At 41.8% G+C, this 14,280-nt stretch overlaps 1 protein-coding gene across 1 annotated transcript in view; it reads left to right on the top strand.

Moving 5' to 3' along the window:
• Positions 1-14,280, top strand: part of SLC35F2 (solute carrier family 35 member F2) — a 35,868-nt gene that overhangs the window by 16,077 nt on the left and 5,511 nt on the right. The window contains exons 4-7 of the mRNA XM_045018458.1: positions 6,216-6,375; positions 9,037-9,193; positions 10,252-10,304; positions 11,491-11,645. Coding sequence (XP_044874393.1) covers positions 6,216-6,375; positions 9,037-9,193; positions 10,252-10,304; positions 11,491-11,645 — 525 coding nt within the window. The remainder of the gene's footprint in view (positions 1-6,215; positions 6,376-9,036; positions 9,194-10,251; positions 10,305-11,490; positions 11,646-14,280) is intronic.

Genomic DNA, 14,280 nt, shown 5'->3' on the forward strand with positions numbered 1-14,280 from the left:
ATATTGTGTACAGAATATTTAATTTTTTGTCAGAGAATATTTAATTTTTTTGGTGCAGAATTCCCTCAGGAGTAAGGAGAGGGCTGGATGGTGCAGAACACACATTTCTGGGAAATTTTGGGACTCGGAGTGTGTTGGGTCCACCCTACAAATAGTAACCAAGGGTGAGGGAAGCCAAAGTGTGACCGGTGTGTTGCTGACAGGCTGCTGGGGTCAGAGTTGCTGGACCAGGGCTGTAGCTATACACAGGGTGTGACATGCGTGCTGTTTGTGCGCAGCCCAGGTTGGGAGCTACAACAGCAAAGCACTTTGAGGCACCCAAGCTTGCATGGGAGGTGGTGACACAGCCCCTCACTGGTCTGTCCTGCATCTAGGAATGTGCCAGTGAATGAGCCAGACAGGGAGAAATAGGTGTTTAAAAGAGAGAGGCCCGAGCCATAATGTTTAGCCCTGTCTCCGGCTCTGGATTTCCCCAAGGCTGGTCACTGCTGGATACAGGCTACTTGACAAAATGGCCCCGTGGGCTGCCCCCTTAAAGCAAGTTCAGGATCCTCTGCATCCGTGAATCGATGGAGCTTGAAATCAGCCTCATGATTCTTCTCAGTGGGAAACTTCCACTCAGTGGGAAACTTCCATATGCTTTCAACAAAAGAAAAGCAAAATGATTTTCTTTAGGTTAGCAGATGTTTGCACTGCAAGGAAGGGTCTTGTAGATTTTTTACAGCGATAACATTGAGATGGCAACTGCTATTTCCTGGTAGGTAAAGAAAAAAGGATTTTGGTGCACATGTGCAATGGTTTATCCTGTCACAGTGCAGACAATGCCTGTGGAAATTAGAATTCTAACAAGGACATGTTTAATTTCATGCCATCGTCTAGCTGAACTAATAATTGAAATAAGTTGTTTGACCATATACTTCACAGCACAAAATATGCGATATTGAAAGAAAGATCGCTTTGTATTAAGAGCCTATTTACAAATGGCTTTTGAATAATTATAGATGTTATCAACATGTTCCTAATATAGACAAAAGTATTATCTATTATAGACATTTATAAGCACATTAGTTGAAGGTGTTCTAATGGTTATAAGCAAATCTGTAATAATTGACTAACCATTTATTAAAACATCTATTAGCTGTTTATAAATGAAACCTTAGTATAAAGTGTGGCCAAAAACTGAGCTGAGACAGAACATCTGGTAAATCAAATTGGAGGGTCATTTTTTTCCTCCCTGTGAAAAAGGAGGGCAAAATTGAACAGCAACAGAGAGTTTGCTGAGGTGCTAGTAGCAATAACTCCAAATGTCAATTGCCTACTGCCCCATAGGTGTCTTAGAGCGCTATTGTATGAACCATTATTCTTATAAGTAATCCCAGTGACATCAGTGGGCCAGATTCACTGCTATGCTTCAGCTGCTTTGCCCTTCTCTGATCATAGTGCTAGAAGATGGTATCCAAGGCCAGCTGTAGGCACTGCAGGGCCTGATTCAAAAGAGCTGCCGCTGAAGACAGTGGCGGGACTTCGGTGGCAGCTCTATTGGCTGCCGGTGCCTTCGGCGGCACGTTGGTGGAGAGTCCTTAGGGGCTCGGGGCCCGATTCGGGGGAGTCGGGTGAATCGCCCTAAAGCTGGCCCTGATGGTATCTTATATTAGAGGGCTCTGTAATCTAGCACAGTGGTCTCCAAACTTTTTTGATCGCACACCCCTATCAGTAACAAATTTTTGAGCACGCACCCCCAATATATGTATTTTTATTTATGTATAAATTATATACATGTATTACTATACTAATATATTATCTACATTATAAAACATACACAAAAATAGAAATTAAAAAAGGATGAGATAAAGATGCAATAAACAATATTTAGTTTTTTTTAAATTTTATTTATTAACGGTACAAAAAACCTTTTTGCTCTCTCAAAAAAAATTATAATATTTTTTAGTGAGAGCAATGTGATTGAATATGCTTCCTGATTTCTGAATATCTTGGTTTAACACTTTGTGATATAGCGATTCGAAGGTCTGGATTAGGGTTAGGGTGCGGGAAGGCGCTCAGGGTGGGGTGCAGGGTCTAGGAGGGAGTTAGGATGCGGGAGGGCGCTCAGGGTGGGGTGCAGGGTCTGGGAGGGAGTTAGGATGCGGGAGGGCACTCAGGGTGGGGTGCAGGGTCTGGGAGGGGAGGGTGCTCAGAGTGGGGGTGCGGGGTCTGGGAGGGTGTTAGGATGCGGGAGGGCACTCAGGGTGGGGTGCAGGGTCTGGGAGGGAGTTAGGATCCCGGGGGGGGGAACTCAGGGTGGGGTGCAGGGTCTGGGAGGGAGTTAGGGTGTGGGAGGGCGCTCAGGGTGGGGATGCGGGGGAGGCTCAGGGCTGGGGCAGGCAGGAGGTGCAGAGCACTTACCTGGGGCAGCTCCTGTTTGGTGCAGGGTGTGTGCAGGTGGCTCTGTGCAGCGCAGCACTGCCCCCCTGGCCGCGATTCTGGGAGCTGCACCCCCGTCCCCTCCCCCTCGCCAGGCAGGGCCACCTGAACACAGGGGCTTTAGGGGCTGCAGGGCCCGGGGTTAAGGGGGCCCCGGGGCCCTGGCCTGCAGCTCTAAAGCCCCTTTCGGAATGTGGCCCTGCAAGCACAGGCTGGAGGACTCAGGAGGAGCAGGGGCAGGTGCGGAGCCAGCGGCCGGAGAGAAGCGGCGCTTTCCCCTTCAAAGCGCCACTTCTCTCCAGCCGGCTTTGAAGGGGAAAGCGCTGCTTCTTTCCAGCCCCTGGCTGTATGGCTGCCCCTGCTCCTCCACAGGCCGGAGGACTCAGGGCCGCATTCCGAAAGGGGCTTTAGAGCTGCAGGCCAGGGCCCCCTTAGCCCAGGGCCCTGCATCCCCTAAAGCCCCTGCGTTCCAGGTGGCGCTGCCTGGCTGGGGGGAGGAGCTTCCCCACTCGCTCCCCCCCCCCCCGGCTGCCCTTCCCTCCCCCCTCGGCAGCGCTCCTCCTACCGCGCCTCCCCAAATGATCGTCTTGAGCACCCCCTGGGGTGTGCGCACCCCACTTTGGAGACCACTGATCTAGCAGATAAAGACATAACAAGATCCAGTTGAAGTTGGAAAAATTCAAACTGAAAATAAGATTTATTTTTTTTAACTGAGGGTGATTAACCGTTGAAACAGATTACCAAGAAAAATTACCCATCCTTTGGATGTTTAAATCAAGATTGGAACTCTTTCTAAAAGATGTGCTCTAGCTCAACCACAAGTTATTGGCGTTATTGGGCTAGATGTAGGAATCACTGGCTGAAATTCTGTGGAAGTCAGAATAGATCCTCTCATGGTACCTTCTGGGCTTAAAAATCTATTAAAGTTTTTTATTTTAAAAATGATTTTTTTCGGTCTGGGGTGGAGGGCTGTATGATGATTAGAAAACTAGTGAAATGGTGACTGCATTTATCTATAAATAGTGAAAGGGACATTTTTAGACAGATTGTCTAAAACTCTTTGCTTTCGCTTATTTTTGGTAAAACCTATTTGACATCAATGACTATCATTTCACGCAGAGGAGGCTTTGTTAAAGATTCAGCAATCTCAGATAGATTCCCTAATATCTCTGGCTGGTCTTTCAGCAAAATCAAGGAAGACAAGATTTTACATTCCTGACATTTCTAAAGGTTAAAAAAAAAGAAAGCAGAAAACAAACAAACATCCTTAAACACTCTCCCCACAACCCCTTTGACTTTATCCATCACTGAAAACCAGAAAGGGGACACACACAGTTTTAAAAAATCCTTTGCAGGTCACATTTAAGTGCTTCATTCTACGAGACAACCACCTTAGAGCTTAGTTATGATTTATTCCTAAGCAGATGCACAGGGGAGTAACTGGACATAAGGCTGTATAGCCTGTGTGGCTGGGCAGGGCTTGTGAGTCTGTGCATGGTGGAGGGAAGAGACGGAGCTTTGTGTCTGATGCTCATTTCTCTGAGCAGGTGGGTTGGGGGGGGCAGAGACTAGACACAGCAATGGTAAAGCTCTCTTACATGTCACTGGCTGGATGAGAAGGGGGAATATACAGAAGGTAGAAGTGGGCTGTTGTCGCAAATTCCCTTCACCCACCCAAAAATATTAGCTCAAGGGAAACTGATGCAGAGGGACATCTCAGGCTATGTCTATACTGCAGGTGCTACAGTAGCACAGCTCTGGTTCTGCATCAGCGTTGTAGTGTAGACATTTGCTACAATGAAAAAAGGATTTTTTCCCTCGAGAGGGGTTAGCTAGGGTTGACAGCAAAATTCTTCCATCAACCTTGTGGTGTCCATACCTGGGCCTAGGTCAGCTTAGCTACATCGCTCAGGGGTGTGTATTTTTACATCGCTGAGTGACACGGCTAGGTTGACCTGTTTTAGATGTAGATCAGGCCTCAGAGTCACCATTCCTTTCTGGAACTCCTCCTGGGATGGGGTAGTTAAACACCTCCCTACATAGGGCTGAAAGTAAACTCTCAACCTAGCCTTTAATTACAGATAATGGAGTAACAGAGCTGTGAAATCTAGAACAATGTGCATTGTTATTCCAGGAAATAAATGACACCTTTAGTTTAACACTAGACAAAACCACAGAATTCAGTGGTGCCAGAGGAAGTGTAAATGTTTTCATTCTTACGATAAAGCAAATGCTACAGTGGAATGTTTGGTCAGAACATGTTCTCATAACAGCCTTGGTAGGTCCCTGTACATCTGTGGCCTTCTCAAATAGGGCAAACTGGAGAGAATCCAGGGAACAGAGAAAAAAATTGATAGCAGGATTAGACGGAGCATGTGATTTATGAAGCACAATTAAGATTTAGCCTGTGACAATTCCTCTTTCTGCTGTCTTGATTTTAGTTGAAATATTCTGTATAGATATGAGCAAGTGAAAATATGGGGTAGTAAACAAAAGTCATTTCGCAGCCTTGCTTTTGTAAGTGGTAATCACACTTCAGTAACAGGAGTATGCAGAATAAAACACTGAAATGGTGTATTTAGAAAGGCAAAAAGTAACAGTGAACATTAAGGACGGAGGGCTAAATCTTGATCATGGTACTTACGTGAGAAGTTCCATTGATTTGGCACTTATGTTTGGATATGACTCCAGGAGATCAGTTTTTAATAGGTATGTTTTAGTTCTGGTAAGTTTCAGTGATTTGAAGTATAATGTACAGGGCCTTGTCGGAAGCTGGACCTAAATTTGGCTGTAGTCCCTTGACCCTCACTTTCTATGGCAGACTAGAAAGTCAACATCAGTTTCTGGCAAATTCCTACAGGAAAGGTGTTTTTTGTTTTTACTGAATTAGATATAAAAAATGAATAATACAATTGGCACAATGTTCTTTGTGTTACTTAATTTTCTGTTACATTCAATCTGTTTTATACTGCAACCCAGTTTTCAGTTTTGAGTATACTACAGAGTTTATGATAATGCATTGCTGTATTGTAGATGTTTTCTGGAAGAAACTGGAGGCTTTGAAAATTGGCTATGGGATAGCTGTTTCCCTCAAAAATTCTTTACAACTTTCCTTTCAGTAGCACTAAATGAACCAAAACATAGTTTTTTCAGCAGAAGCCATTTTAAAAATGCAGAGCCAGATTTTGGTCTCAGTAGCATTAGTACAAAGCTGCAATAACTCCATTATTTTTACTGGATTTACTCCAGATTTTCACTGGTGTAACTGGGATCAGAATCTAGCCCATAGTTCAGCTTTCAAAGTAGAAAAGGGGAAAAAGAACAAAACCCAGATGAGCATGACCAGATTTAGCTACTTTAGTGTGGCAAAATAAAACCACATAAAAAGAGAAAAGAGTGAAATCCAAACAAAAGTCCTCTTTCTAGTAGTTCAGTGGCCCCTGGAGGAACTTGGGGTTAGCAGCAACATTTTCAACACTCTCACTCCTAATGATAGTAGGAGTGAGCAGACCCATTGTGAGTATAATACACTTAGTTTATAGATACGAGAGACTTTCCACTCAGTAGCATCCACACCTGCCTAAGTCACATAATGGCTTTGATGGCAAAATGTGGGCCCGATTCCCCTCTGACCTAAACTGGCTTTACACTGGTGTCACTTCATTGACTTCTGTAGGCTTACTCCTGATGTACTTTGGTGGAGAATGAAATCCATGGTTGCCCTCTGGATGGTGAAATCAAGATTTTTTTTTTTGGCAGGTTTCTAATTAAAATCTGTTTCTCTATACACATAGCTTCTGGACTGCTTTGGGATCCCTGTGTTGATGGCTCTATCATGGTTCATTCTGCGTGCAAGATACAGACTCATCCATTTCATAGCTGTTGCCGTCTGCCTGTTGGGTGTGGGAACTATGGTTGGTGCAGACATATTAGCTGGGAGGCAGAACAGTGAAGGTAAGGAATTGGTTATCATCTGGGAAGAGTGTGGAGACATGGGTTTCATGACATTCTTACTTTCAAAGAGGAGACAAAAGAAGAGAAATGAATGGGGTTGGCTCTATTCCAGGGTGACACCCTCTATTTCAGGTTAACATCCTTCCAAACTCTAGGACTTCTGTCTTTTCAGACTGCAGACATGGGGGTGGAGCCATATGTTACAGGATTCTCTTCTACTTGTCCCGGAGAACAACACTCCCACTTTTGGTTCCTTTGTGGAAGTGTAGTAGCTCCTCACTCCCCAAAGACAGTATTTGAGGACTTGTATTCAGACTTATGTGGATAGTGGTATCCGTTTCCCTGCAGACCTGGGTTAATGCTACTGCCTCAAAGACTGAGGCCAAGATTCTCAAAAGTATTTAGGTGCCTAACTCCCAATGAAATCAATGGGAGTTAGGCATCTAAATACCTTTGAGGATCTGGGCCCAAGTTCACTAAGCCCTGCTCCTGTCTTTTTGCACCACCCCAAAGGCATGAAGGGGCCAGAAGGCTAGCAGCTCTCTGCAGCTGGAGATACTGCTTCTATAGGGGAATCCCTGTGTGGCATAGAAGTCGGTGTCAGTGGCATGCTGGGGATGGAGGATGTGTGACCAGGAAGGCTGGCTCCTTGAGGCCAATGGCCAACTGGGCATAGATTAGAGCAGGATTAGGGCTGCTCTAAACTATGCTGGGGCCAAAACAATCTTGAGCCAGCACCAGCATTAGGGAGCCACAGTGAGATCCTCTGTAGCTTGCCCATTACCTTGGGTTGCCAACATTGTATTTCAAGAATAAGGGACCATTTTCTTAGTACCTCTGCCCCACCCCTCCTTCCGATATCATTATTAATTATCATTATTAATAATAAGCAGTACTTATCTACCTTCACCAAGGGTATTTCTTGCTGCTTTTTGCAGCACTCAGCAACTCCTGATCTTGTTGTACAGAGTTGAAAAAATAAGGGACATCCCTTATTTTTTCATCTCTGTACAACAAGATCATTGGCAACCCTGCTGTGTACAGCATTTATTGGGTGCAGCTGCGTACTGTGGCCTATGTGTATGTTTATCTCTTTTAACCTCTCCTCAAATAAAACTTTGCCCTTTAGATTTTGGAGTTAATTAAAACTTCTAGTAATTAGTACTGTTGCAAACCAAAGAGCATGTGGATGAGTTCTCTTTAGCTAGAGCTAACATATCAACATGTCTTTAGTCCAATTAAAAAACTTATAATGGGCCTGGAACTGCAACTGTTAAATATACTGAATAGTACCTACTTACACAACCAGTCTCACTGATGTCAGTGAGTCTTTTCATATGACTTAGGCTTTGTCTACCCTATAGAGCTTTTAGCTATCTCAATTATCAGAGGGGGAGCTGTGTTAGTCAGGATCTGTGGCACCTTATAGACTAACAGACGTAAATCCTAGCAGAAACGAGTCAAGGTGAACCTCAGGTGGGAGGTGTAGTTTGACCTCAACTAGCTACATGGAGGTAAAGCCCCCTTCTGCCTTGTCTCCACCAGGATTTTACAGCTATCTCAATGTAAAAAGACATCTTTTTTGGAGTGAAGGCATAGTCATAGTGCAGGTATAACACGATCCAGTGGCTGGAAGCTAAAGCTAGACAAATTCAGACTGCAAATAAGGTGTAAATTTTTAACGGTGAGAGTAATTAGCCATTGGAACAATTTATCAAGGGGCGTGGTGGATTCTTCATCATTGACAATTTTAAAATCACGATTGGATGTTTTTCTAAAAGATCTCCTCTAGGAATTATTTTGGGGAAGTTCTATGGGCTGTGTTGTACAGAAGGTCAGACTCGATAAGCAGAATGGTCTCTTCTGCCTTAGAATCTATGACAGAATAGAGTCCAAAGGGAAAATCTTCCTTCCCTGAGATTTCTAGATTTGTCATGATTCATCCATCATAGATACAACTTAGATATACTTCTTGCAAGAAGTATCTTAGTCCTTCCCCCAGCTCCCAGTCATGTTTCCTAAAGAATGACTATCAAACTGCTTGGGGAAGAGGTTTTAGATCAAATCAAGGACTTTAATGAGAGCAACGATCTGGCTATTGAACTGATGCATAAGGGCATTACCTGAAGACTGTTGGCATTACAGGGAATCCCATTAGTATAGTATAAAAGGCTTATTTTAGCCCATATCACGCAATCACAGACTTGTAGCACCCACTTAAGAGCTTTCATAGACTTTGAGCCTAATTCAGCTCCCCCTGAAATCAATAAATTGACTTTAATGGGAGCTGAATCAGGCCCTTAATGCAGAAGAACTGAATCAATGGTCTGAAAGGTAGGATTCTTCTGGATTCTGCTGGAATTCCCACACAGTGCTTAACCCTATCAGAACTAGATAGAACTGGACCTTACTAAGTGTGTTTTTTAACCTTTAAAATAAAAACCAAAAGCTAAGCTGGTCCCAAACTTTTCAAGGGTGGCTGGAACCTTTGGCATTGTCAGCCTTCGGTTTGCAAGTGATTGGTCACAAGCAGGACAGAAACAATCCCCTCTTCCTAACCTGAAAGGTGGAGACATTAGAAATAAACTTGTTTATTTAAAAAAAAAAAGCTAAAAAGTGTTTACAGTATTTCCCTTTTTGTGGATTAATATTTCTGTACAGGAAGTGACGTGGTGGTTGGCGATGTCTTAGTTCTTCTGGGTGCTTCTTTGTATGCCATTTCTAATGTGAGTGAGGAATACATTGTGAAAAATCTGAGCAGAGTGGAGTTTCTAGGAATGGTGGGCTTGTTTGGGACTATTATCAGCGGTCTACAGCTGTAAGGATCTAATATATTTACTTTAACCCTAATTAAGAACACACTGCAGAATGATTTATTTGTGTACCATCAAATGGTGCTATTGTTTTAAAATTAATTAATTGTTAAGTCTGCATCTACCTAGGCATATGGGGTCCTTTTTGTTCATCTGCAGCATGCATTTCATTTCCTTTTTACATCTGCTGTCAGGGCCAGCTTCAGTGTTTTTGCTGCCCCAAGCGGCAAAAAAACCCAAAACAAACAAACCCAAATTGCCGCCAAAGTGCCGGAAGTGCTGCCCCTTTCCATTGGCCACCCCGAGCACCTGCTTACTCCGCTGGTGCCTGGAGTGGTCCCTGTCTGCTGCCTAGGTCATACATGCTGCTGCTTCATGTAGCACCCTTGAGGCCCAATCCTGCAAACCTGTCTGAGTGTGGGCCCAGATCCTCAAAGGCATTTAGGTGCCAAACTTTCATTGATTTCAATGGGAGTGCGGTACCTAAATACCTCTGAGGATCTGGGCCATAGTCTGTATTTGTATGAATAGTCTCATTGACCTTCATGGGACCACTCATGTGACAAAAGACTACTCCTGGGATTGCATTTCTATAAAGATTTTTCCAGTGGGAACCTGCAGGAGTTACTCCCCGGCAGACTGACTTCCATGATTTTCTAAAGTGACTAAAAAAATCAGTGTTAAAATGTACTTAAAAGGAAACGGAATTAAAGAGGGGTATTTGTGATGTTTAAGTTTGAATTTAAAAATGAGGAAACATTAAATATTGCAAACAAACATAGAGACAGAGAGAGCAGGCAAACAAGGCCTACTAATTAATTTTATGTTCCTCACTTCTCAGCATCACAGTTAATCATTTTCTCAGATGGTATGTTAAATACCAAGTGAACCCATGAAAGGCAAAGAGCCTTTTTATTTAACTCTTATGTATTCTTTCTTTATTATAAGAGAGAAAGAAAGTCAAAGCATTTCTTATACATGCTTATAATTAAATCCACTATTTGAATACATAGAGAAAACAATGCAAAGTAATTTTCACTTCAGCATGTCTTTTCTTATGTAGAGCCATTGTGGAACACACGGACATAGCTCAAATTCAGTGGAACTGGAAAATTGGTATGTGTACATTATTATGTATAAATTTAAAAACCTCAGAAAAATGGTTAATTGGTTGAATTTATCAGAGCTATGATATCTTCATTTCCCTTTATTTCATTTATTGGCATAAAACAAGCAACATTCATACTGTGTTTGAAAAAAAGCTGTACTCTGTGCAAACTCTGGGTAGCAAAGAGCAGGTTTTGGACTCCAAAATCCACGTAGGTCCATGGAACTGAACCACATTGACCGCCAAAGTACAGAAGACCCAATCAAGACAGAAGTTATGGCATTGCCTGCTATTTCATAATATTTTACTCATGCCACCAACATCATTGTCTTGACTGGGTTTGTTTCAGCCAGAATATTTCAGGCAGATGCTGGTGTCCCCTCTAGGCAAAGTTAGTCTTAACTAGAGCTGATTGGAGGACAGAAATTCAGTTTTGCAAAAGATCAAGATTTCAAAATTTGGCTTTGTTCCGAATCTGAGTGAAAATCAAAAATCTTGAGATTCTCTGCAAAGGAAAATTCCAAACTAAAATTCATTTTGGGTCAATCAAAATGTTTCATTTCAATTCCAGCGTTTTTCTTTTGTATCATATAATACAAGATTTAAAAACTTGAAATGAAATGTCATTTCAAAATGAAAATTTGAGAAGTTTTTGCTTTGAAAGGGTCAAAATGGGATGTTTCAACCTGTTGCAGTTTTTCTGATTTCTTCTGAAATTAAACTCCAGCAAAAATGACATGATTTCATGAAGTGTTTTATTTCAGATGGAATTGCATATTCTGATGGAATATGGTTCCGTCAACATTTCTCTGACCAGCTCTAGTATTATCCAGTGAAGACTGAAGGAACAGGATTATTCCTTTTTTTTTTTTAATGTTATAGGCCCCTTCCTTCATCTCCCTGTGATCAAGGTCCGTATAGAAATTCAGTACCTCCTCCCTGCCCTTCATCCACACAGCATCTGAATCTATACAAGACTTTCCCTGTTACTGTAATTTTCTTTCTTTCTTGTTTTTGCCATACAAGAGAGTTATGTGTAAGGAACTTGCTTGTACCCAGTCTAATATTTATTATTTGTATTACTGTAGCACCTGATAAAAATCTGCAAAGATTTACAATGTCTGAAGAACATCAGCCTTTTTTGCTCTCTTATTATTCATTCCTTTTAGTGTAAATTGTTGTCTTGTTTTACAGTGTTACTATTCGTGGGTTTTGCCCTCTGTATGTTTGGGTTGTATAGCTTCATGCCAGTAGTGATTAAAGTTACTAGCGCTACTTCTGTCAACTTGGGCATTCTGACAGCTGATCTCTACAGTCTTTTTTTTGGACTGTTCCTGTTTGGCTATCAGGTAAGCAAACATTCAGTCATGGTTTCAGTTAAGTTTCATTCCAAAGCATAACCATCTTAACTGTCTCTAACAGCTATTCGCAGTTGTGAGTTTGTGCAGATTACGTCATTCATTTATCATGGAAATGAAAAAGTTAATCAGAAGACTCAAGTTTAATTGCATAATACTGCCCTGTTAGGTAGATGGTGATTTAAAATTCATTTCACACTTTCTGGATTAAGTTGCTAAAGAGCATTGCAAAACCCTCACAAAGTCTTGCAATCAGCGCAAGAAACTGTAAATAAATTAGTGATTCATCCTAGTCCCAGAGTTCTTTTCTTAATCCGTATTTTGAATCACTTAACTTTGGGAGTGTTCAGATCTGGTCAGCCCTCAAAGGCTATTAAAAAGTTCAGATCCAAAAGTTCAAGCATGTCTACATCTGAAGCAATGGCTTGGACTGATCTCAAAAGTAAATGTTTTCTGCATGTTTAATTAGTTACCAGAGACATCTGTGAGAGAAGAATCAAGCCTATGCAGTTGTAGCTCTGAACAGAATGAAGACAAATGTATCTGTTCTACACTCTGACTAGGACATTCTATGGAACTGCTTCTGTAAGATTTGTTTCTTTAGCATTCTGTTGTAGCTGTGTGGTCCTGTTAAAACCAATCCTTCCACTTTAACTGATCCTTTGTACCCAGAGTCATTCTGAGCTCACTATCACCTTTTTAATCATTGACCCTCTCAGTGGATGGAAAAGCTTAGTGAGAAGCTTGAGAACTTTGCTTAAGAGGCTTAGCTGTATTACTCGAGGAGGTCACTTGCCCTCAGCCATACAGAATTCAGAAGCTTTTATATCAAATTTGGTTCTAAAGGTGAAGGACCGTTTATTTTGGTTCTGAAGCATAAGAGCAGAAGTATTGTAGTGTCAAGCACACACAATGGCTAGAGTTTCCTTTTGAAGAGATATTTAGCAATTGACATTCCTCACTAGATTACAACAGTTTTGAGCATTAATACATTTTGGATCTAACTTACTCAACAGTGTTCATTTTAAAAAATTAAGTAAATATGAGAAACTGAAAATGTCTGCACTGTGCATTGTAACAGGCAGCTCAGTTATTGCATCCATTTCTAAGTCACCTATCAATGATGTGTTTTGGCACCAAACAGCTAATGGCGTAATTCAAGAAGGGATTAGACATTTATATGGCTAATAGTAAATGTTTTTAAAAGATAAGTAAACATTTTGGAAGGGACATATATAAACCCTGAAGCATGAGGCTTTAAGACAACTTCTTACTTTGGATGTTGGGAGGAAGCTTTCCCTAGAGGCAGATTGTCCCATAATTGCCCGCTGCAGAGTTTCTTGCATCTCTTTCTGAAGCATCTGGTACCAGCCAATTAAAAAAAAGGTGAATTTCAGAAGGCGTTGGAGGTAAGTTATAAGAGAATTTCAGGCACATGTAAAAATAAAAGTGAAGGACACGATAGGAAGTGGAGGAGATGGCAAGGACTAATTTATTGAAGGTTAAATTAATTCTTTGCTAGTGTCTTCACAAAGCAAGGTGGAGTAAGTGGTGTTTGAAACCATCATACATTTTTCCTGGGCAAAAGGAGCAGTAATATACTCTGGATTGCACTATGAATGATCAAGGAATGAAATTGTCTGGAGAATGACAACTCCACAATCAGAGCGCTTCTATAAGTAATTTAAAACAGCCAAGGGGAGACAGCAAGAGAATGGAGCAATACTAATGCAGTACCTACAGTTACAAGCAGGTCTAAGGGGAGAACTAGGTAACTACACACAATTTTTGCATATTTAACAGCAGCAGCAAAGTTATGTTATCTTTCCTTTGCTGTTGCGCAAAGACACCAGGAATGATGTTTCATGGATTATAAAGGTATAGGGAATTGAATATACTACAAAAAATGCAAGGAACCACTCAACTCTTACTGAAGAAGAACAGTTTTTCTCTAGTCACTAAATGATATTTCATATAAGGCCCCTCAGAGGCTATTGCAGGTGAAGTTAGAGTATCTCTTTCTTCATCTTAGCTTTATGCCACAGGGAGCCTTTATTCTACTATACTTTTCTGATTTCTGCTAACCTCGGGTTCCTGTTTGTGGTCGTCTAGTACATGATGGTTTTGTTAACCTTTGCCATTATTGCCACTTGGAATAAGCTCATCACAGAATGGCATCTGGGGTGGAGGAAGTTCCCATTCCTATTCCTGCGTGGCGCTGTGAGCCCTTGCCTACCACTGGAATCAATAGGAATTAGGATACTTGGCCCCTAATTGGATGAGGCCCACAGGGGCCTTCATATGGCCATCCCTCCCTTTCAGAATTACATTTTCACCCCTTCTGTCATTGTCTTACACGCAGCTGCAGCTGAGATCTGAAATACAATGCCAAATATCAAACAAACCAAAACCCCAAGAGCTCTCCAAAGACTGAGCAGGGAGGGAGTTTGCTTGTCACAAATATTTTCTGACCGTACTTCTGTTGTATAAATGTTTAGGAAAGAGTCTGTTGCAAATCTGGGCACTAGGTGGAGTTACTGGATTACCAATCACTTTGATAGCAGACTTTAGACTTGGTAGTGGATGGTGCCTTGTCTAAACACAAAAATTGTGCAGATTTAATGAA

This window comes from Mauremys mutica, chromosome 1, assembly GCF_020497125.1.
Source record: "Mauremys mutica isolate MM-2020 ecotype Southern chromosome 1, ASM2049712v1, whole genome shotgun sequence".
In the NCBI taxonomy this organism is placed as follows: Eukaryota; Metazoa; Chordata; order Testudines; family Geoemydidae; genus Mauremys; species Mauremys mutica.